Source organism: Phyllobates terribilis, unplaced genomic scaffold (genome assembly GCF_046119375.1).
Source record: "Phyllobates terribilis strain yellow unplaced genomic scaffold, ASM4611937v1 Scaffold_1__5_contigs__length_1240528914, whole genome shotgun sequence".
NCBI classification, from domain to species: domain Eukaryota; kingdom Metazoa; phylum Chordata; class Amphibia; order Anura; family Dendrobatidae; genus Phyllobates; species Phyllobates terribilis.
The window spans coordinates 233,740,943-233,766,913 of NW_027362761.1; the positions used below are offsets into that span (position 1 = coordinate 233,740,943).

The 25,971-nt window shown below is 42.3% G+C and overlaps 1 protein-coding gene across 2 annotated transcripts in view; it reads right to left on the reverse strand.

Moving 5' to 3' along the window:
• Window positions 1-25,971, reverse strand: part of SLC7A8 (solute carrier family 7 member 8) — a 64,484-nt gene that overhangs the window by 12,250 nt on the left and 26,263 nt on the right. For both annotated transcript variants that reach the window (XM_073671050.1, XM_073671049.1), the window contains exons 5-7: window positions 8,431-8,556; window positions 7,490-7,643; window positions 4,758-4,881 (exon numbers count right to left, since the gene is read on the reverse strand). In XM_073671050.1, the coding sequence (XP_073527151.1) occupies window positions 4,758-4,881; window positions 7,490-7,643; window positions 8,431-8,556 (404 nt within the window). The remainder of the gene's footprint in view (window positions 1-4,757; window positions 4,882-7,489; window positions 7,644-8,430; window positions 8,557-25,971) is intronic.

Below are 25,971 nucleotides of genomic sequence, written 5' to 3' on the forward strand. Positions count from 1 at the left end.
AGTGAATATGCATTCTCTTTAGTAGCGGGCACGGAGGATCGCTGAGCCACAGTGGGAGCTGCGGCGCTGCTGACACTGTGCTCACGCTAATAAAGAACAGGGATATTCAATCCTCTCTACTACCATAGTCCCAGCGTGGAGAGGAGTGAATATCCCCGCAGCTCACCTCGGCTTCTGATGGCGCCTGGCAGTGACATCATGCGCTGCTCAGATGCTGAGATCAGCAGCTGGCAGAACAGGAGCAGCGCTAGAGTAGAGGGAAGGAAGGTGCCTTTATTTTTTTAAATATGTGCAGTGATGGGGGGCCATTAATACCAGGACAGTGGGGCCATGTATACCAGGATTGGGATGAGGGGAGCCATGCATACCAGGATAGGGGGGCCGTACATACCATGAGGGGTGCCATGCATACCAGGAATGGGATGAGGGGTGCCATGCATACAAGGATTGGGATGAGGGGTGCCATGCATACCAGGATTGGGGATGATGGGGCCACGCATACCAGGACTGTGATGAGGAGGCCATGCATACCAGGATTGGGGATGAGGGGGCCATGCATACCAGGATTGCGATGAGGGGTGCCATGCATACCAGGATTGGGGATGAGGGGGCCATGCATACCAGGACTGGGGATGAGGGGTGCCATGCATACCAGGATTGGGGATGAGGGGGCCATGCATACCAGGATTGGGGATGAGGGGGCAATACTTACCAGGACGGGGAAATTAGCTGCTGCATTTCCCACCCTAGGCTTATACTCGAGTCAATACGTTTTCCCAGTTGTTTTGTGGTAAATTAGGTGCCTCAGCTTATATTCGGGTCGGCTTATACTCGAGTATACAGTGCCTACAAGTAGTATTCAACCCCCTGCAGATTTAGCTGGTTGACACATGCGGAATTAACTTGGCATTGTGACATTTGTACTGTAGATCAGCCTGGAAGTGGGAAATGCACTGCAGCAAATATTGTTTTTGTTTTTTTTTTTTGTTTTTTTTTAAAACGTTAAAAGTTAATTCAGAGTGTCATTTATTATTCAACCCTTCAAACCACAAGAATTCTGTTTGGTCCCCCTAAAGTATTAAGAAGTAGTTCAGGCACCAAGAATAATGAGCTTCACATGTGTGGATTAAAGATCTCTTTTGCCAGCCTTTTCTGACTATTTAAGACCCTCCACAAACTTGTGAACAGCACTCAGACATGGTCAACATGGGAAAGACAAAGGAGCATTCCAAGGCCATCAGAGACAAGATCATGGAGGGTCACAAGGCTGGCAAGGGGTACAAAACCCTTTCCAAGGAGTTGGGCCTACCTGTCTCCACTGTTGGGAGCATCATCCGTAAGTGGAAGGCTTATGGAACTACTGTTAGCCTTCCACGGCCTGGACAGCCTTTGAAAGTGTCCTCCCGTGCCGAGGCCAGGCTTGTCCGAAGAGTCAAGGCTAACCCAAGGACAACAAGGAAGGAGCTCCGGGAAGATCTCATGGCAGTGGGGACATTGGTTTCAGTCAATACCATAAGTAACGTACTCCACCGCAATGGTCTCCGTTCCAGACGAGCCCGTAAGGTACCTTTACTATCAAAGCGTCATGTCAAGGCTCGTCTACAGTTTGTTCATGATCACTTGGAGGACTCTGAGACAGACTGGTTCAAGGTTCTATGGTCTGATGAGACCAAGATCGAGATCTTTGGTGCCAACCACACACGTGACGTTTGGAGACTGGATGGCACTGCATACGACCCCAAGAATACCATCCCTACAGTCAAGCATGGTGGTGGCAGCATCATGCTGTGGGGCTGTTTCTCAGCCAAGGGGCCTGGCCATCTGGTCCGCATCCATGGGAAGATGGATAGCACGGCCTACCAGGAGATTTTGGCCAAGAACCTCCGCTCCTCCATCAAGGATCTTAAGATGGGTCGCAATTTCATCTTCCAACAAGACATCGACCCAAAGCACACAGCCAAGAAAACCAAGGCCTGGTTCAAGAGGGAAAAGGTCAAGGTGTTGGAGTGGCCTAGTCAGTCTCCTGACCTTAACCCAATTGAAAACTTGTGGAAGGAGCTCAAGAATAAAGTCCACATGAGACACCCAAAGAACCTAGATAACTTGGAGAAGATCTGCATGGAGGAGTGGGCCAAGATAACTCCAGAGACCTGTGCCGGCCTGATCAGGTCTTATAAAAGACGATTATTAGCTGCAATTGCAAACAAGGGTTATTCCACAAAATATTAAACATAGGGGTTGTATAATAATTGACCCACACTTTTATGTTTAAAATTTAATAAAATTCAACTGAGCAACATAACTTTTTGGTTTGTAAGATTTATGCTTCTGTTCATAAAACCTACTCTCGTTTGCAGTTTGAAGGCTCTAACTTATTTGCATCTTATCAAACCAGCTAAATCTGCAGGGGGTTGAATACTACTTGTAGGCACTGTATACGGTAATTTTTCCAAATCAAATTGGAAAATGTCAAACGTTCTTTCTGATCTGTGTTCTATGTTCTGTTGTGAATAAAATACGGCTATAGGAGATTTCCAAATCATTGTATTCTAGTTTTCTTTACATTTTACACAGTGTCCCAACTTTTTTAGAATTGTGGTTGCAAAGACATTAGAATAAAGTTGACCCCTCCTTTGCAGCTAAAACAGCTCCCACTCTTCTGGGAAGTCTTTCTACAAGATTTTGGAGCATGTGCGGGAATTTTTGCCCATTCATCCAGAAGAGCATTTGTGAGGTCAAACACTGATGTTGGACAAAAGGACCTGTCACAGTCTCCATTCTAGTTCAGGCAAAAGATGTTCTTTGGGGGTGAGGTCAGGCCTCTGTGTGGCCAGTCAAGTTTGGAAACCCATCAAACTCTCCCAACCATGCCTCCATTGAGTTTGCTTTGGGCTCTGGGGCACAGTCTTGCTGGGACATAAAAGGGCCTTTCCTAAACAATTCCCACAAAGAAGGAAATGCACAATTGTCCAAAATGTCTTGATGTGCTGAAACATTAAGATTTTCCTTCAATGGAAGTAAGGGGCCTAAGCCAACATTTGAAAAACAACCCCATAGCATTATCTCTCCTCCACCAAACTTTACAGTTGGCACAATACTCTCAGGCAAGTAACGTTCCCCTGGTATTTTCCAAACTCTGACTCGTCCATCAGATTACCAGATAGAGAAGTGTGATTCATCATTCCACAGGACATGTTTCCACTGCTGAGTCGGGTGGCGGTGTACATTAGGGCACTCCATCTGACACTTGGCATTGTGCTTGGTGATGTAAGGCTTGCATGCAGATGTTTGACCAAGCAAAAAACATGCTATGAAGAGTTTTTGTGCTGATGTTAATGCCAGTGGAGATTGGAGCTCTGCAGTCACGGAGTCAGCTGAGCATTGAAAACTTTTATGCACTATACACCTCAACACTCGGCAACCTAGCTCTATAATATTATGTGGTCTCCGCTTCGTGGCTGACTTGCTGTAAGGCTATGTGCCCACGATGCAGAAATGCTCCAGATTTTTCCTGAGCGTTTCTGCATCTCCCTAGCAGAAAAAAACGCATGCAGATTTTACATGCGTTTTTCCTGCCAGGGGCAAGCGGAAGTGAAGCGTTCTTCACATGCATTTCCGCATGCAGTTTGTCAATCGCTTTCCAAGCGATTTTAGCATCACTTGGAAAGTGCTTGACAACTTGGTCACACTATATAAATCCATGCAAACGGCATGGATTTATATAGTGTGACCGTAAAATAATGGTAAAAAATAAATATTATACTTACCTTCTGATGGCCCCCGGTGTCCTTAGCCGATCCGTCCTGGCTTGCCGGCAGCTCGCGGTGGTCTAAAGGGACCTGCCATGACGTCGTTTAGCCGAAGCCAGCAGTCGCGTGAACAATCACATGACTAAATGACGTCATGGCAGGTCCTTTTAGTCCACCGCGAGCTGCTGGGCAGCCAGGACAGATCGGATAAGGACACCGGGGGCCATCAGAATGTGAGTATAATGTATATTTTTTTATTTTATTCTTTTTTTTACAGGTACTATGGTACCCGGGTCTGGAGGAGAGTCTCCTCTTCTCCAAACCCGGGTACCATCCGCACATTGAACCGCATGATATCCGCATGTGCAGATGCAGTGATGCGGATTACATGCGGACCAATGCAAGTCAATGGCGGTGAAAACGCCGCGCTTCCGCAAAATAATTGGTAGTGCTGCGGATTTTTCCGCAATGATAATCCGCAGTGGAAATTTCCACAGCATGTTCACAGCACATGCGGATTATCATTGGGGAACATGGCAGACCTTCTACTATGCGTTTTTTAAGCGTTTCTGCAGCGGAATTGCCGCTGTGGAAACGCTAAAAAAACACATAGTGGGCACACAGCCTAATTCCTAAACGCTTCCACTTTTCAATGATACCGTTCACAGATGTTCATGGAATATTTAGGAGGGAAGACATTTCATGAACTGACTTGTTACATCGGTGGCTCCTCTTACAGGGCCGCGCTGCTATCAGTGAGCTCTATAGAGAGACCCATTCTTTCACAATTGTTAGTAAAGGCAGACTCCATGGTGAAGGGCTGGATTTATACACCTGTTATAATGGGACTGAATGAAAAACCTGAATTAAATGATTAAAAGCTGTGTCCCAATACTTTTGTCCAGATATATCCATATGTTATGAGATTACCGTGGCAACCTGTGACGTACTGAATATAATACCACACCATAGGCAGCTTATGAGACATACTGATGTAGAGATACTCACCACAGCCACGGCATTGGAAGCCAGTAGCTCTTGAGGGGACATGGCTGTCACATAGGCAATGTTAGCAAAAACATAAACAAAGGTGACAAGTGGAATAGAGATGAAGATGGCACGTGGGAGGTTCCTGGTGAAAGACACAAGAATTAGCCAGGTCTTGCCACTAGGGGGAGACCTACACATGATCATATTTCGTAACTGTGACCAATTCCATAATGTTCATGAATCTGCGCATGGTTCCATTTCTAGAAAAGCCATCATAGTGTATGAACAGGTTACTCTAGATCCCAGAGAATGCAGAGCAGTGACATGTACAGGCTCCGTCATTCTGCATGGTAACCTGTGACACATGTGACATGAAATTGCATGTCCATGTGGATTTTCCATAGCAAAGATAATGAAATGTGCATACTTCCAGATGTATGTAAGCTACAGAAGTAAGCATTGCCGATATACAGATTACCTAGATGAAAAAAAAATAAAAATCACCTGTTGAAATAAGGAGTCATCTTTATATTTATTATCCCGGATAACAACCATTGTCCATTATTACAGTTCTGATTATTCGGGTCATTACTTTCCCAAACTCGAGTGATAAATCTCGTTACACATGACCTACTCTCACATTTGCTGTGCTTTTTTCTTAGCCTTTACAATGGTAAGTCACAAATGACACATAATGATACAGCAATCACCTGGAGCTGGAGTAAGCTGCATCGTCAGGGGTCATTCAAGCCAAGGTCACATCTAATTTATAAAGGACAATCTTCAAATCTTATACTTGTGATGGGCACTTGGTGCAGCTTCCATCTGCTTCGCTACTCTGCTATAGAGCAGACATAATAAATTCAGCCAGCAGGTGGCAGTATCACATAGTGATGCGATGGGGTAAGGCGGAAATGTAGCCGGGCGACTCCTGATTTATGTAATTCTGGTGGATCCAGCTTCACATTCAACTTTTCCTCCTCATCTTTCAAATGCTATAACTTTTTTTTTTCAGTTTTTGTCCTATAAAGTTATATGAGGGTGTTTTTATTATCGCCATTTTGAGGTCCATACAATTTTCTGATCTCTTTTGGGAGGAAAACTGATAAAAAAAAAAGAGATTCTGCTCTTTCACTTTTTTCTTCCATGTTCACCAAAATAAATAAATATTATGCATTTTTATTAGTTTGGAGAGCTAAACACACCGTGACACCAAATGTTTATTTTATTTACATTTCAGAAAAACAGGGTTTTTTTGTTTAAAAAAAAAAGTGTTTTTTTTCTTGGGTTTTTCTTCACTAGATTGCTTGTACAATATACTGCAATACTGTAAAATTGCAGTGTACTGTAAAATTACCAAGCACTGCTGGGATTCATAGATATACAAACATGCCAGACATGTGGACCTTCTGTAGGTCCCCCCGGCTGCCATAGGAGTGCCAGTGACTTCTCTAAACAATTTAGCTGGGGAGCTAATGGGCAACAGATGGGACAGCTTCTCTCATTTCCAACCTCTTAAATGTCACAATCAAGATTGGCAGCAACACATAATAGCGCAAACTGCCATAATCCAGGCTACCTTCGATTGAAGCAATTAGAATTAGGTGCTGGCTGTATAACACAGCCGGCATCTGAGATCTCCATACAGGTAGTGAGCACATCTGCCGAACATGTAAGGTGGATGTTACCAATGGAAACCTGGGCAGAATGGACCTCCAGTCTTCATGCACTATGTCACTTGCCCTGCTGGTGCTAGCCCTGGATGGGACAATAGGATGCACTTTATATGATGGGCGAATATAGCTGCACCTTGGGGATGTGTTGTAAAAGTAGTTATAGGGGCATATGGATATTCTTTATATGGGGCAATATAGCAGCACAGAGGGGTATATGAGAGATTTGGAGTTATCACTGAATAAGGGGGAAGTACAGTATGAGGTAAGAAATAGCCTTTGCAGCTAAAACAGTTATTTACTGTGATTTTTCATTGGAAAGAAACACTAAGGCTGTGTGCCCACGTAGCGTTTTTCAAGCGTATATGCTGCGGAATTTCCGCAGCGTAAACGCTTGAAAAACGCATGTAGATCCGCACCCCATGGTCCCCAATGGCATTCCGCAATGTCAATGCCCATGCTGCGGATTTTTCCGCAGCGTATATGCTGCAGTCAAAAATCCGCAGCATGTTCATTAATTTTGCGGAAGCGCTGCGGAATCAATGTGCGGATGGTACCCAAGTCTGGAGGAGAGGAGACTCTCCTCCAGACCTGGGTACCAAAGAACCTGTAAAAAAAAGAATAAAATAAAGTTTATACTTATCTTCTGATGTTTTCCCTCCGTCGCGCTGTTGTCTGAAGGACCTGCCACGTCATTGAGTCATGTGACCCACCACATGACTCAATGACGTCACCGCAGGTCCTGCACACAACAGCGTGAGCCGCTCAAGACTCCGGACGGGGCAGAGAATGCATCAGAAGGTGAGTATAATAAAGTTTATTTTTTTATTTTTTACCATTCTGAACAAGTTGTCAAGCACTTTTCCAAGTGATGCTTGGAGAAGTGCTTGATAACCCGCATGCGGAAATGCATGCAAAGACGCCTCACAAACGCTTCTACCTGGCGGGAAAACCGCATGTAATATCCGCATGCGATTTTCCCGCCAGGGAGAAGCGTAAAAAATATGCTTCAGGTCCGCAACGTGGGCACATAGCCTTAGAATATAAATTTCATATACTCCATATTCATATTCTTACTTGTAGGGATTCACCAGCTCCTCTGTGACATAGTTAAGAAAGTTCCAGCCACCATATGCAAAAGATCCTTGAAGGAACGCCAGTGCAATGAGACCAATGTCCGGCTCCTGGAAATTCTCGAAAGCATTCTTTGGTTCCAGCCAAAAATATTCCCCTGATGTAAAATATGCATCATAGTAAGTGCAGGCACATTGAAATAGAAATCAAAGAAGAAGGAAATTGTATTTCCTCCATTATCTTATTCTCAGCAACCGCATGTCTCTGAACGAACCAACATGTGCTCCAGCGTTACTCATCCCCATGTCTGTGCATCTATGTGCTACACGGTCTGTACGGATGCCTTTGGCAGGACTATCTAGCATAGAGTCATAGGCATTCTGTGTGCTGCCATATGGTGCCTACATATAGTATCATATTAGTGAGATATAATTCTGCACCTAATGGAACAAGACAGTTGGCATTGTCCTAGAGAATACACGCTCAGGGTATGTGCACACGACGTCTCTTTCAGGTGGATTCTGCCTGGAGAACCCCTGAAAAATCGCTGCAAAACCACTGCAAAAAAATTAACATAGTACACAGCTATGTAAAAACAACACTGCTATGTACATGTTCAGTCTTTTCTTACTTTTTACGTGCTTCAGGGTTTAGAAACTGTGAAATGGTTAAAAGAAGCAGTATGTTTACTCTGCGGGCTTTACACTATAGTGGAAAGTACAAAGAAAAGCCACAAACAACCATGACAAAGCTGCAAGCAAAGCCGCTTCAGGGGAAAAATGCAGGCACTCTCCTGAAGCGGCTTCACACAGAAAAACGAAGCGGCTCTGTTGCTTTAAAAATGACGTCATGGGCACAGTGCACATATCCAGCTACATTATACCGGAGTCTAAATCTTTTTTTTGTCTTATATCCCATACATACGGTCAATTATATTGACCTACCTTTGCAGATCTGGACAATTCCCATAATTATGATCAGTCCCAATGCAAGCAGCTTCCCAGCCGTAAACATGTCTTGAACTCGAGTGGCCCATCTTACACTGGCACAGTTCACCCAGGTGAGCAGCACTTAAGAAACACAGACAAATGGTAAGAAACTGTTCCATGTACATTTCTTGCTGACAAGCCATTTTATTGCCTATTAGGGTTGAGCGAGTATGTTCTATTAACCCTTTCGCCGAGTATGCTCGGGCCGAGCTCCGAGTATTTACAGCTGCTCGGTGATATGGTTGAATCGCTCCCGTGTGCATGATTTGCAACTGTTTGACAGCTTTATTACATGTGAGGAATGTGTAAGAAATAGACATTCCTCACATGTAATAAAACTGTCAAACAGTCGCAAATCATGCACACGGGAGCGATTCAACCATATCACCGAGCTGCTATAAATACTCGGTGCTCGGCCCGAGCATATTCGGGGAAAGGGTTAACAGAACATACTCGCTCAACACTATTGCCTATTCCTGCTGCTACCTCTCCTTAACAAGTAAGTTCACTCATTTACCTCGTATTTAGGTGCTACATTTACTAAAACTAGCCTTTATTTACTTACTCAGACTTGAGAGAAGACGGCATGTGACAAATGTCTTTACTGCACATTTTGCACCTAAATGTAATGTTTGTGAATGAGCCATAATGTACAACACTGGTGCAGTAACTGTGCACTGCACATGAATAGTGATGGCTGGGGATGATAATACCCACACTGATCTTGGGGTGATAAAAGATGTACTTAGTCATATTCATGCTCTGCCATTTCCTGCAATGGTGTATTTTTTATGATGGAGAAGAATATTTTTTTTCATTAAAGGCTCAATTTTATCCCATTCCAGGTCTCAGAGTTTATTTGGGCCAAGTCCAGATGTAGTGGATAATCGCCGCTGAGGACAAATATCAAAAGCGAAATGTGGATGTGATTGGGCCTGGATTTCACCCTGTTCATGGTGATAGATAAAACCTTTTGTGAAATTTCATGGTTTTACCGCAGAAGAATAAGTATTCTGCAGATCAGAAATTTGTTGTGGTTTTGCGCTGCTGAATTCAAAAACACAAATTAATCGCGGGGACGAACCTGTATAGTTATAAACTGAAACTTCAGTATTTTGCTCAAGCATTCCCTTTAGGGTTCACTCACACTGGCGTATAAAAAAAAAATCGGTCCCATTCTCATCAAGGAGATGATTGACAGCTCAGACCAGCTTGTTTTTACAAGCATTTTTCTATTTAACCATTGAATAAAATGAGACAACCTCTTTAAAGGAACTGATAACAGCTGATTAGTGGGAGTGTTGGGTGTCAGACAAGCCCCAATCTGATATAAATGACCTAGACTGAGGACAGGTCACCAAGATCATGAGCCTGGACTACCCTTTTAAAGTGACCCAAAACTGTGCCTCATCCAAGATCTTTTGAATTCAGCATTTACAGGAGTTTGTCAGTGGCCTACTCCTAAGTTATTATCAACTAGTCCAAGATTACGGCAAGCATCCATCCTTATGTCTTTGTGTAGATCGTCTCCTGTTAGGTTTCAGTAGAAGCAGATATGAGATGTGGCTAGTAGTCCTGGGCTAAATTGGCAAGATGTGTGCTTGAAATAGGGGAAGGAATGTAATGCCGGGGTAGCACCGAGAGACTGAGAGTTTTTGTTAGATGGGTAAAGCACCGTTTTTGTGGGGGAATTATTGGGCAATGTGCACACAGTTTTTTTGCTGAGTTTTCTAAGCAGAAAAGGAGTTTTGGAGATTTGGATGGGGAATTGAAGAATTTCTGCTCAGTTTCTGCGTCGAAAACGTAGCAAAAACGCTTTGTGTACATAGCATTAAGAGACTTGATGAGGCTTGTGTCCTTACTTTTAAATGCATGTTAGATTGGCTGAATAATCCTTTTTAAAGTTTTCTTGCTTTATATTCTAATGAGCATTTATCCACGTTCATTTTTATATAAAGACTATACAGACATTCTGAAAGGCATTTTCAAAGTAGGTACGCCGTCCTCATCAGATCTAAATAATCTATTTAGTAATATACAGATTGTATTGAGAAATCTGGTGACAGATTGGCTTTAATGCTATTATTTATTACCTGTACATTTAGCTGTCACAACTACCTCAGGACACACAGACTTATGTAGTACGCCAGCTACAAAGACTGTAAAGTTCTATCTCACCCTTTCAAAGAATATTGTTAATGATTCTCTGCAGGCACACTGTCATGTGGATAAACTGAAGGCTGCATTCACACATTGCGGCAGCGGTACATTTTTTCCAGCTACGGTAAATTAAGGTGGTTTTGGCTCAATAGCATTAGAAAATGCACTGAGGCCACAAACGTGTAAAAGCTTGTTTTCTATCTCCACTTCTTCCCCCTTCGTTGATTGACAGCACTGGCTTTATAGAGTCAAAGAAGGGCGGAGATGGAAAACAAGCAGGTGGAATGGTGTAGTTAAATGTTTGGCCCCACCATGATGCATTGAGCGCCTGTACTTGGTTTGAACAGTTGACAGACTCCATTTAACACAATCATTCTTTCACCATAAAATATAATTTTATCGGCAGCACATCTCCAGTTTACATGGGGTGACGAGCTACTGACTGATGATTTTTATGCTGTCACAAACAATCCAATGCTGGTGATCACCTGTAAGCAGATGACCGGATGCAACGCACAGATGAGCACACGGCGGGAACAGACAAACTATTTTTTGCTGCTTGTATGGCGGACACTTGCAGAACTTGGGAAGCAGTTAAACAATGGAAAACAGCACAAACACAAGTGGATTATACAATGCAGAACATACAATACATGTTAAACTTCAATTTGAATAACAGAGAAGTCTCTTAAAGGATTATACTGGTGTCTCTGTGACAGAGTTGGTACACCCATTCTTGAGAGAGCTGCTATGTTAGCTCCTCTTGACACAATGGCCCTAGCAGGGGTCACCGGGTTTTCCCGCTAGGTCGCAAGTCCTTCTAACGAAGTCTATCAAGGAATGCTGAACCTCTTTTGCCCATGCCAAACCCCACCTCACCTGTTGTCCTAGCCCAGGCTGACCTATTTACTGTATACTGGTGCCAAAAGCGACGTCCCCCGGCTCACTCGCGTCTCCCTTCTATCACTGCTGGTGTCCTTCCACGGTTGAAGTCTCCTGTTTGATCTTCAGTGCTTGACGAACGGGCGGAGTCTCCTGGGCATGGGGGAAAGAGGGCTGGGCTCCGGCTCTCAGCTGGCGTCGTCTGTACTCTGGAACTTGACCAGTGCAGAGCGGGGATTTGGACCTTGACTGGTGCAGTCTGGGCTCTGGGTATTGACCGGCGTAGATTTGGTCCTCGGGTCTTGACCAGCGTAGTTGGGTCTTTGGATCTCACTTGGCGACTTCCGGGCTCTGTCTGACAGTGGCCAGCAGGCAGCATATGCTTTTCACTGTCACTCTGGCTTCAGCATCGTCCCTGGTTCACGTCTGCACCTCTCTCTCTTGGCGCCAAATCACTCGATGGTATGGCACGCAGGACCTTTATATCCGGGAACTTCATCATCAAAGGCACCTGACCGGGTGCCGTATTTGAACTCGTCAAACCTGCAACTATTCCTGTGCCGGTTGGTTCTGCATGGAGTCTAACCAGGAGGTGGAAGTCTTGACGCACTAAAGATACATCCCGCAGGAGCTCTTCAGGGGTACTGTCACCTCCTCTTACACACCGACATACTTATATGGCTAGAAATTCATCTTGTTCACTTTTTGTCGGCGAGTCTAAATACACCATAACACAGAATAAAACCAGCTGCTTGACATAGTATTTTTTTATGTGAAAACGTGATCTTCTTTCACTTTGTATATCAAAGCCTTGTAATAAGGTTTCAGAGGTCACTTAAGCAAATTGGAAAGTCATTTTTTTTTACATAATAATAGCAACGATCATTTAACTAGCATTGAATGTGCTCTATATTTCGAATAACAATAGCAATGAGATCCACTAGCCAAATGTTTCTCAACCCCCATATAAACACCCCGGTTACTGTATTGCAGCAAAGCACACAATGACATACATATTGTTTGGCTGCATATACAAGGATTCAGTAATATACTGCATAACCTCCGAGGATCGGATCAGTTGCACGTATTGATCTGAATACATCATTCTGCAGCACTTCCTGAGTGCTCAGCTCTGACACATATATAGCTGTACATAAAGTACTGCTTATTATACGGCCACAAATCTTTCTGATCAGAAGCAGAGAAGAGGAGGCAACTCGCCAATTTGCTAATCAGCCATGGCGTATTTCCAGTGCCCATGTTGAGGCAGGTCAGACACACCACAAATGATGCAGAGGGAATTTTATTGAGAGCTAACAAGGACACTTCCTAAATGTCACGTCTGTGCATGTGGTGAAAGGGCAAAAAGGAGAAAAACTGCACCCATATGGAGTCTAGAACAGTTCTCTCATGCCTACACCCAAAAATGTGTCCCTGAGACATTGAGATAATGGATAATGAACCAAGACAAAACGCACAGATAATAAGTATGGAAGAACGCAGTACTATGCGATAACATGTATGAGGGGTGTGTATGGAATACATTGTGCAGTGACTGATAAACAGAGGACAGCATAGGGGGGTTTACAGCACACACCCTTCCCCCATCACCATCTCACTCATATCCTTTGTTGGATACAGGAATCACACTCCTGTTATTTACTGTCCAAACATGCAGGGCTTCTTTATGGGAACATTATCTCCTCTATATACCTATTCCAAGATCACTACACACTGTTTTTTTACAGTATCTATGTACTTAATGTCTATACTACATTTACTCAGGTTTATTTAAATATATTTATTGTATCCAAAACCTAAAGTAACCATAAAGCAACCTACAACCTAAAGTGACCATAAAACCAGCATCACCCTAAAGTCGTAAATAACCATAAAGCAATCTACAACTTAAAGTAACCATAAAGCAACCGGTCACCTAAAGTAATCCTAAAACAATCCTTCTCTACTCACCTCTTATCTCCTCTTCCCACAATTGCATACAAGATTTCTCCCCTGCATCCCCCCTACTCTGGAACTCTGTACCCCAACATATCAGACTCTCGCCTACCACAGAAACCTTCAAAAGGAACCTGAAGACCCACCTCTTCCGACAAGCCTACAACCTGCAGTAACCACCGCTCCACGACCAGCTCTAACCTCACCTACTGTATTCTCACCCATCCCTTGCAGATTGTGAGCCCTCGCGGGCAGGGTCCTCTCTCCTCCTGTACCAGTCGCTGACTCATTTTGTTTAAGATTATTGTAAGTGTTTTTGCTATGTATACCCACTTTTTCACATGTAAGGCGCCATGGAATAAATGGCGCTATAATAATAAATAATAATAACAATGTACAACCTAAAACAACCCACAACTTAAAGCAACCGTAAAGCAACCTATAACCTAAAATAACGGTAAAGCAACCTACAACCTAAAGTAACCTACAACCTGAAGTAACCGTAAAGAAACCTACAATCTAAAGGAACCATAAAGCAACCTACAACCTAAAATAACCATAAAGCAACCAACAACCTAAAGTAACCACAAAGCACTGCACAGAATAACAGCCCAGTATTCAGCATTTTAATAAATAAAGACCAATGATTTTTTTCATATATAAGGTTTCATATAGAGTTAGGTATGTGTTTAATTAATGTAAATAATCACATACGGCGACCGTAATCTGCAACTAGATTTCTTTTTGTGACTCACTATGTACGATAATATTCTGAACTCGGTGCAGGCAACCACATTAAACACATCTATCATCTACATATTCAAAGTATCTCAATAAAAGATACCAAAAACATATGAAAGACAATATTTTTCATTTAGTGTGCATACATATTTTTAAATCTCTCATTGTATTTTCTTATGTCTAGTATTGACCATAAGGTTGAAGACCTTGTTCAAAAAAGCCTATTACAGTTCTGCACAACCTCCTGGTTGTCTGACACCATTATATATCACCTATAGGCAATTTATCCTATAGGATAAGATTTCATTTCGTCTCTTGTAAGGACAGTCTTATATGTCCAACATTCATGGTCCGAGTATTAACCAGTGAAAGGTCCCTAGACCCAAACTCAACAATCACATAGGCAACACAAGTCAAGCTCCGTGTGGGCCAAATCTGGCCCGCAGGGTGGTTATATTTGGCCCCTGACACCAGAACCACCACCCCTATGTGGGGCCTATTATTCTGTATGGAGGACAATGTGTGGCCTATTATTCTGTATGGAGGACTATAGGGGGCCCCATTATTCTGTATGGAGGACTATGTGAGGCCCCTTATTCTGTATGGAGGACAATTTGGGGCCCATTATATTGTATACTGGTTGGCCTGCGACTTTGTCCAAGTATTTCATTTTGGCCCTCCGTGTGTTTAAGTTTGACATCCCTGACATAGGCATAGCTGTTTAATTCGGGTCAGTAGACCAGTCAGTCTAAAACTTAGCATTCCAGAATAAGGGGATATACAATGTATTAGTGGTTTATTCCTCAGTTATTTCTATTTTCATGAAGAGAACTTATATAAGTACAGAATTCAAATCCCACCAAGGACAACATCTGCAAGGAGTTTGTATGTTCTCCCCGTGTTTGTGTGGGTTTCCTCCGGTTTCGTCCCACACTCCAAAGACATACTGATAGGGAATGTACATTGTGAGCCCCAATGGGGACAGTGCCCATAATGTTAAGCACTGTGGAATTAATGGCGCTATATAAGTGAGTAAATAAATAAAAATGTAGACATATAGATATTTTTGTAATCATAAAATCTGGAAAACCTACAAAGGACATTATGCAATGATAGCAATCTACAGGACAAGGATCATTTGCCAAGAAAAAGTTTGAAACTAATAATTAGAATGATGAATATTTCCAGCTCTGAACACTTTCATTGTTCATCATTGATTTTTTGGTTATTACACTCCTGTTTTCATGCAGATCTACATAATGGTTACTTTGTGTACAGTGGCGATATGTCCTGTCATAAGGGCAAAGTTCAGACTTCTCGTCTGAAAACAATGGAGATTGTACAAATAGGTAATCAGTTATTTTTCTGTACTGAAATGATCAGCCGAAAACAATGCTTATTGTTCTACTGTATGCACAAATATGTTAAAGTGGATTTCCTCTATTATAATCTTTAACACAACAATATACACAAGTTTTCCACTATACTCACAATACTGATGACCCAGTTTAGGATTTGTACACACAATGAGAGTTTTGGTTAAATTCAGGGCAATGTGTATTGTTTTCCAAAACACCAAAGATATCTGGTAACGATCTTGAAAGGAGTACTTAAAGGTGTTATCTTCCATATTGATGACCTATCCATAGGTCATTCTCTTGACTAGGAGATAAGCTGCAAGTGCTCAGCAGAAATCACAAAACAATGATAGTTCACATGTTTAGTAATCATTTGTTTAAAACAGAACCAATAAAAAAAAAAATCTGATACTTTTCAAATGGAAAAAAATGGACGTTTAATTTAACGGATCAGTTTTCCATAGACTTCAATTTATTAAAAAAATCCAGTCTAAATCAGTTTTTTTTTTGTTAACAGGACTAAAAATTGTTTTGATACAACTTTTTAGTCCTACTACTGATAAGGCTATATTCACATCACGTTTTATCCACTCGTCAGTGACCTCATGGAGCTAATGTCTGAAAGTGTGATGTGTGGGTTTCCTCTGGGTAAGTGTGCATTGAATTTGGAATAAATCACCATCCAACAAAGCACACCCTCATCATCACACCTTCCACTCTATGCTTCAAGAAGGGCACCACACATGTAGACCATCCACTCACCCTTTCTGCGTCTCAGAAAGACATGGTTCCAAAAATCTTAATTTTTGACTCATCAGATCACAGAACAGATTTCCACTGATCTAATGTCCAGTCCTTGTGTTGCTTGGCCCAAACAAGCATCTTCTTCTTGTTTGTGGTCCTCAGTAGTGGGTTCTTTGCAGCAATGTGATTACAGATGTCTGCTTCTCCCAGTATTGTCAGAAAGGTTGATGTTGAGATGTGTCTTGATGTTGATGTGTCTTGATGTTGATGTTGAGATGTGTACCTGATGTCTGTGCATCATATAGGAGAACTGTTAACCGAGGTGTTGTCAGTTTGTGGTTTCTGGGACTGTGTAATTCTGATGAACTTATCTTCTGCAGCAGAGATAACTTAATTCTTTGTCTTCCTTTCCCTTATAACAGTCCTCATAACAGCTAGCTTCATCATAGTGATTTATGTTTTTCATAACTGTACTTGATGATTTTTTCAAGGTTCTAGCAATTTTCTGGATTAACTGACCTTCATGTCTTAAAGTAACGATGGACTGTTAATTCCCATTACTTAGTTGAGTGGGTCTTGCCATATTTTGGCTTAGGACAGTTGTGGAATATGGTTCAGCACTCCATGGAACTGTGTACCAACACTGCCTCTGCAAAATTCACCTAATGGTTGTAAACACTTTCTACAGGAACTCTTGACGAGGGATAGCTGTTCATCAAAAGCCATTCCAGGTGAGCACTTGTTAAAGCTGCTTTAGAGAATGCCAAGAGTGTGTAAAGTTATCACAGTAAAAGGGGGTTAACTTTTGGGATATCTAATGTTAAACACATAATCTGTTTTTTTTTCACACATGATTCTTCCTTCCTTGTTTACTCCTTGTTTTCTTTCATGGTTTTTGCTGCTTTCTGTCTGAATTTACAATGTGCACATTCCAATAAGACCAAGGAAAACCATTGCATGAACAAGTGTCTCCAAACTTTTGACCGGAACTGTAACAGTCTACAAAAAATGTCTTAAACAGAGTTAACAAACACAAAATTTTTACGAATCTAAAGGATTTGGCCAAAGGGCATTCATATGAATGCTCGTTTCTGATCATTTGCTTGTATAAATGGGGCAGTGATAAGACAATAACTTAGCAAAATGCTAATTTCTAGGCTGATCCAATTGTTTCCATGTGTTCTTGAAATAATTATTATTACTATTATGCAAACTGTATGGAAACCAAATGTAAACAATTGTTTCTTCTCCATTCAGTTTGTGCTGCCCCAAAGAAAAATACATTTTAATATTTTATTAAGATAAAACCAACTCTCATCTTTGTCAGCTGTTATAATGATCCTGACTAGTGATGAGCGAGCGTGTTCTGTTAACCCTTTTGTCGAGCATGCTCGGGTGCTCGCTGAGTATCTGCGGCGTGCTCGAATGTTATGTTTGAGTCACTGTGTGTGCATGATTTGCAACTGTTTGACAGCTTTAATATGTGAGGAATGCCTAACAAACAGGTATTCCTCACATGTATTAAAACTGTCAAACAGTTGCAAATCATGCACACGGAGTGACTCAAATATAACATTCGAGCACGCCGCAGATACTTGGGCATTAAAATACCCGAGCATGCTTGTAAATCTCGAGTAAAGGAGCATGCTCGCTCATCACTAATCCTGACGTAACAACTTTCTATTTCTTAAAACAGAGTTGTTTACCAGATGCTGGTTGTGTAAATCACATTAAGTGTGATTTATTTATTATGCATTTCTTATATACCATATATCATATTCCAGACATCATCATCACTGTCCCCACTGGGGCTCACAATCTAATTTCCCTATCAGTATGTCTTTTGGGTGCGGGAGGAAACTGGAGAACCTGGAGGAAACCCACGCAAACATAGCGAGAATCTTACAAACTCCTTGCAGATGTTGTCCTTGGTGGGATTTGAACCCAGGACCCCAGTACTGCAAAGCAACAGTGCTGTTGAGCAACTGTGCTTGACAGACAATACAGTCACCAATTTAGATTGATATTAGTCTGACTGAACAGAAAGTGGTCAGATATCTGTACCTTGCTCCCACATCAACATGTTATTTTTTTGGAGGGAGCTAAGCAGCTACCATACATCAGACAGGCAAAAATCTCTGACAGGAGACATCCAGAAAACATAAGGATTTGCTGACTACAATATTATGCCTGTGGCCAACTTTGCAGACAATGATCAGTAGCACATTACTTTGTTTTTGAAGAGGCTTGCTCAATATCTTATATATATATATATATATATATATATATATATATATATATATATATATATATATATATATATACACAGTACAGACCAAAAGTTTGGACACACCTTCTCATATAAAGATTTTTCTGTATTTTCATGACTATGAAAATTGTACATTCACACTGAAGGCATCAAAACTATGAATTAACACATGTGGAATTACTGTATATACTTAACAAAAAAGTGTGAAACAACTGAAAATATGTCTTATAGTCTAGGTTCTTCAAAGTAGCCACCTTTTGCTTTGATGACTGCTTTGCACACTCTGGGCATTCTATTGATGAGCTTCAAGAGGTAGTCACCGGAAATGGTTTTCACTTCACAGGTGTGCCCTGTCAGGTTTAATAAGTGGGATTTCTTGCCTTATAAATGGGGTTGGGACCATCAGTTGTGTTGTGCAAAAGTCTGGTGGATACACAGCTGATAGTCCTACTGAATAGACTGTTAGAATTTGTATTATGGCAAGAAAAAAGCAGCTAAGTAAAGAAAAACGAGTGGCCATCATTACGTTAAGAAATGAAGGTCAGTCAGTGCGAAAAATTGGGAAAACTTTGAAAGTGTCCCCAAGTGCAGTTGCAAAAACCATCAAGCGCTACAAAGAAACTGGCTCACATGAGGACCACCCCAGGAAAGGAAGACCAAGAGTCACCTCTACTTCTGAGGATAAGTTTATCCAAGTCACCAGCCTCAGAAATCTCAGGTTAACAGCAGCTCAGATTAGAGACCAGGTCAATGCCACACAGAGTTCTAGCAGCAGACACATCTCTTCAACAACTGTTAAGAGGAGACTTTGTGCAGCAGGCCTTCGTGGTAAAATAGCTGCTAGGAAACCACTGCTAAGGACAGGCAACAAGCAGAAGAGACTTATTTGGGCTAAAGAACACAAGGAATGGACATTAGACCAGTGGAAATCTGTGCTTTGGTCTGATGAGTCCAAATTTGAGATCTTTGGTTCCAACCACCGTGTCTTTGTGCGACGCAGAAAAGGTGAACGGATGGACTCTACATGCCTGGTTCCCACCGTGAAGCATGGAGGAAGAGGTGTGATGGTGTGGGGGTGCTTTGCTGGTGACACTGTTGGGGATTTATTCAAAATTGAAGTCATACTGAACCAGCATGGCTACCACAGCATCTTGCAGCGGCATGCTATTCCATCCGGTTTGCGTTTAGTTGGACCATCATTTATTTTTCAACAGGACAATGACCCCAAACACACCTCCAGGCTGTGTAAGGGCTATTTGACCAAGAGGGAGAGTGATGGGGTGCTACGCCAGATGACCTGGCCTCCACAGTCACCAGACCTGAACCCAATCGAGATGGTTTGGGGTGAGCTGGACCGCAGAGTGAAGGCAAAAGGGCCAACAAGTGCTAAGCATCTCTGGGAACTCCTTCAAGATTGTTGGAAGATCATTTCCGGTGACTACCTCTTGAAGCGCATCAAGAGAATGCCAAGAGTGTGCAAAGCAGTCATCAAAGCAAAAGGTGGCTACTTTGAAGAACCTAGAATATAAGACATATTTTCAGTTGTTTCACACTTTTTTGTTAAGTATATGATTCCACATGTGTTAATTCATAGTTTGGATGCCTTCAGTGTGAATGTACAATTTTCATAGTCATGAAAATACAGAAAAATCTTTAAATGAGAAGGTGTGTCCAAACTTTTGGTCTGTACTGTATATATATATATTATATATATATATATATATATATACACATACTGTATATATTTGAGGGGCAGAGTATTCTCAAGATCTGTGCATGATATCTATCACTTTTTATCATCATACATTGTTTGAGAGCTAGCTGAATGGTTGCCTTGTGTATGGCCACCCCATGTACGGATGTGTTTGTAACATCTTCAATTGTTTGGTTCAGGTTTTTTTGCTACTATTTACAGAAGGACTAATAGTACCAAGGGTAACGTTACCTCCTATAGTGAAAGTAGGTTAATAAGGTAACATGTATTACGTAATGCCAGTATTGTTCCCACAAGTATCGTCTCGTGACCTGAAGCAGAGATCTGTTTATCTAACTGAGTTTAGGAACATGTTGATACACAAGTTCTAACCACCTACATCTGCGGGAATAACTGCTGGCTGAAATGATGTCACTGGCTCACAAGGTTTTAGCTTGTCCTATCCTTATGCCTGTACTTGGAAATCACTCATGTACATATAGGGTACTACGGATCATGGCATTCTGCCAGGCCAGACAACTTGTTTTCAAGCTCAGTAAGAAACTGGAAGACAGATGGGAGGAAAGAAAATATTAACCAGGTTGGGAGGGAGTAGAGTAAGGAAGAAAACCATACAAACACACTTGAGAATAACAAAGCAGAACGGTGAAACTGAGGGCAAACTTGAAGACGAATTATGTCAAAAATATTACAGACTTTACAATAGATCCAATCAGACTGACACAGATGAAAACTGATCATCTGGAGCGGTTTTGAAACCAGGGGGCTACGACAAGTACAACACACAGGAGTCTTCTAAATCAATGCTTGATTTAAAGTGTAAGGAGATGGACATATTGCCTGCATTTCTCCCTTGAAGAACAAGTGTGTTATCGCAATATGTAATGTTAATTGTGCTATATGTTAATGATCTTAATGGTGTGTGTTGTTTGACAGTAGGGAAAGTGAGAGTTAATGGTTAGGGCTAGCCAAGAGTGGGAGGGTACAAGCTGAAGGGAGAGAGACAGTTTCCCATCAGAATGTTAGAAAGCGCCCAGTGTGCATTAAAAGCAGACCTAAGGTCTGATCAGTAATCAGTGCCGCATGACCTGGGTGTTCCTAGCGTGAGAGGAGACCGAGAGAAAGATAGCGAGATCCTAGCAGAATATGGAAGAGAAGTGACCAAAAGAATAGAGTGATTGATCGGAGACGGGTCCTGGGACAGGACGCCTAGCAGTATAGCCCAGAGTTTATAACTCAGAGAGGTAATAGGCCAAGACGGGTCAGAGTGAGTAAGATGAAGAGCGTGCCCCAGGTGGAAGTTCCAGCGCGTCAGATGCTGAGAAGAGAAGTACCAACCATGCTGGCAATATAGTTCACTAGAGGGGAAAAAAGACGCGAAGCCGCAGGTTGAGAACAGGACTCTTGCTAAATGGACAGTAGTGCTGTGCTGGGCTGTGGTGAAGTAGAATGGAACGCTGAATGTAGAGGACAAACAAGTAAAGATGAAGGAATTGAAAATGTGTGTGGAAAATGATTTGTATTGTGAAGGAAACATTCATCAAGTTGTGTTCCCACTATCTACTCTATATAATCCCTCCAAGTTATCGCTGAGTAAAAAGTTTATTTTTGACTGGTGGTCTCTCTCATTGAACGGTCAAACATCTGGTCCTGGCCAGCCAAAGTCATAGATTACATGCAGCCTGCAAGGGTGTAGCGCTCCCACAGCACAAGTCCACACACACAGCTAGGACCCCCACCTTCATGTAATGTGCCAGGGCGTAAGAGATGAGTACCTCGCTCACGGCTGCCGCTCTGTGCCACATTACAGCAGGACAAGTTTGTGTATTAAAGTGTTCCTAAAATTTTACAGGTACTTTGAATGGAGCACTAGTGAAATGGACGGGTATCAAGTACAGTGGCATATAAAAGTTTGGGCACCCATGGTCAAAATTAATGTTATTGTGAACAATTGAATAAGAATCCGGCACTCCAAGTGTTGGGACAAAATTACGAAAAAATACTTTATTTACATTATCCTTAAATTTGCATAGTATTGATGTTTCAGCCCAATCCGGCCTACATCAGAACAGGGTACTGCCCAATAGATATTCAGAACATCTGTGAGTGCAGAACGATAAGAGAAACAGCACTGCTGGGGAAGAGCACGACCGTGCTATTGGTATGGTGTTATTGTGAACAGTTAAGCAAGTTGAAGATGAAATGATCTCTAAAAGGTCATTTGTGACTACAAATTGCGGACGTGCTTGGCTCCGTGTATTTGTCCACACTGCAGAAGGGGGCCGGAGCTGCCTTTCACTGCATGCATTATTCTGGTCTGTAAAAATGGACCAAATTAGTGCATGCTGCGATTTTTTATCCCCAAGTAGACCGATTACACATTCATCTGAACGAGCCCTTACTCATTAATCTGGAGTAGTTCTCTAGTTTGTGTATGCAGAAAAAAACCAGCATGTATTCCAGTATTCCAGTATTCCAGAAAAAAACTTACACTGCAATTAGTGCAGGTATTGAGGGCAAAATCTAGTGTGGAATCTAAAAAACCGAATAAGTACATATATTTCTTTTGTTTCTTTTTTCTGTGTACATTTCACCCCAAGATTTACATATACTGATGCAAAATACCGCTGTATAGATGAGGCCTCATTCTCTTTTCACATCATGTCTGAGCCATCAGTTAGACATATATCTTGGAAATAATATCCGACCTACACTTCGGACAGAAGGCTCAGTCATATGTCAGGCTGTCTCTGCATAAAAATGTAGCTGATTAAGCTTTTTCATATGGTAAAAAAAAGTGTATAGCCCTTGTGTGCATAGCAGTATACAGACAGATGGAAGCCAAAGGGATGCTCTTCAAACCTACTTAGGGTCAGTGGAGCCTTATGGTTATATTTGACATATATACGTTGAAAGATTTTTCTAGCTGATCTACCAAATGTAGGGTTCAAAGGTGAAGTTAAAAGAGCCTAAGTAGGATATTTTTCTAGCCACTATTGATTAGTATGATGGGTTGGGTGCATGGCACTCCTGGATAACGAGTGTTCCACTAGGATTTAACTCCAAGCATTCATAAAGAAGAACTCGGCACTTTATTGTTGAAATGCAAGTGAATATTTTTATTGCCATCCAAAATCGTATGATGTTTCGGTCTATTCCACAAGACCTTCCTCAGATATTGCAAGCAGGGATCAGTGTAGAAAAGTAGGGGAGCGGTACAGGTGCAAGGTGTTGCTAGAACTAAAGCCCCCATATACATATTTCGATGGCTGTCGCCCGAAAGACGGCTTTGCCTGGTTGTTCGGCCGGCAGTTATCTCGGCTGTCTCTGCCATACTCAGAAGCACTCTCTCTGTCAAGTGCTCGTGTGTCCTCTATGAGAGAGCCACTGCTCTATTGGCCAAACTCATCCACATCGGCAGGTTCGGCCAACGTTAGTCTAACATGTATGGGGGTGATTAATTGCTACTTTTCAACACCTATCTCTAGCTCAATCTGTATATCTGAGGAAGGTCTTTTGGAATAGACCGAAACGTCATATGATTTTGGATTGAAATATATAAATTTGCTAGAATTTCAACCACAGAATGAAAAGTTCTTGTCTAAGCAAAATTCTTGTCCTCAAAATATTTTCAAAAAAGCATAGAAAGCTACTGAAAAGTGTCAAGGCCTACACATTTGTGGATTGTCTGATAGGACCCTGGTGTGCGTCACTATTATTATCAGTGACCCTGAGGTACAAGAAGAGCTGGAGGACGACAAGTAGCCAAATCTGCAGAGGAAGCAAACATGTTGCATAGATGAGATTGTAGACACACATACACGGTGTCGAGCTGAACAAAAGTTGACAAAAACATGCGTGACATTCTACTGAACCGAATCCACAGAATACACAGACAGTCTAGGTTGTTTTAGTCTCACACAAACAGTGGATTTATCCTATCACTTCCCCTTGCCCTAGCTTCTGCTGACTCAGCCCTGAGTAATCAGCCTGTCGGAATAATGACTTTTCAAGCCCAGCTGTGCTTGCATAATCCAGACCCCCCTCCTTTATGTTTTGAGCTTCCAGGGAACCAGTTTAAGCAGGATCGTCTCCTCTCGGCAGATAGGCACCATATCTACAGCTCAGTCCAAAACAACCCTTCCCCCATGTCATCATCTCAGACCAGGGCTGTGGCCAGAACCACAAGGCCTAGTAATTACTTGTTAACAGCATTGATAAGGAGATTCCCACATAAAAATGATAAGTTATATTATGACCTAAACATATGGTTGAATCAGCCCATTACAGTGTCTGGGTAGTAATATCTGCTGAGCTTTCATAAACGGAGGAGATATTGGGCTAAATATACATTGTATATACTGTGCCATTGTGTGCATCTGTCTCCGATGTGGAATGAAACGGGAGTAACTATGCCATTGCTGACTTCACACCTATCTTCTCTGTGTAAACAGAAATAATGGAGATCCCAACGGACACAGCGATTCCTACGTGTAAATCCATTACGTTACTAGAAACATCTCACTAGTTAGTATTCTAATTAAAAAATTCCCTAAAAATTTACATCAACAGCCTGCACAGACCAGCCATGACTTATGAGTCATTCAAAAAAGGCAGACTGTAGCCCCTAATATATGGCCAGCTTAAAGGGGTTTTCTAAGCATTCAAAATTAATGACCTATCACTACCAGAACAGTGGAGGTCCAACACCCCCATCAATCTGCCATTAGACACCCCCATCAATCTGCCGATACTTGCTCTGACGGTTGGATATAAACATTGAACAGAGCTAAACAGTAAAATTCCATTGAGGCAGGTTTTACGCGTCCGTATATTTCCGGTAACGGAGATAACCGTGTCCCGTGTGTCCGTGTGTGTCACACGCGTGGCAACCGTGTGCCGCATCAGGATCAGACGTACCGGCGACTGGGAATCAGCGCTACAGTTAGCAGCTCCAGTGAGTGGGCCCTGGAGCTGAGATCAGGAGCGGTGTTCTGTCAGTCACTGAGCGCAGCTCCGGAGCCTCTCATTCTCCCCGACTCCTGGGCGTCAGCGGTCAGAGGATTACAGCGGGGTATATCTCCAGACAGTCGAGTATTTGGCTTTTATTATTTTATTCTTATTTTTACACAGGGACACCAAGATGAGAGCATTGTTCAGCACTCGGCGCTTGGGAACAGCGCTAACTGTAGAGCTGATTCCCAGGCGCCAGTACGTGTCACATAGATGACATTCGTGTGGAATGTTTTGCGGACAGTGCATCCACAAAAAAACAGACTTGTCTACGTGTGGATCACACAGACACATGGTCCATGGAAACACACTAACATGTGACATGTTCATTTAAATGGGTCTGCGTGTGTCAGTGTCTCCAGTACGTGTGGAAACTGTCACCACACGTACAGGAAACATGGACAGGTTGAAGAGCCCTGAATGTGTAGCAACCGTTGCAGAGAACTGAACATCAGCTCCAAAGGAGAGATTTTCTTTTAGAGTGTTTGATAAAGGAGGATCATTACCTTTCTTAGGGCTCTTTCACACGTCAGTATCTCCAGTACATGTGGTGACAGTTTCCACACGCACCGGAGACACTAACACACGCAGACCCATTCAAATGAATGGGTCTGTGTACACCTCAGTGTGTTTTTGCAGACCTTTTGTCCACAAAACGT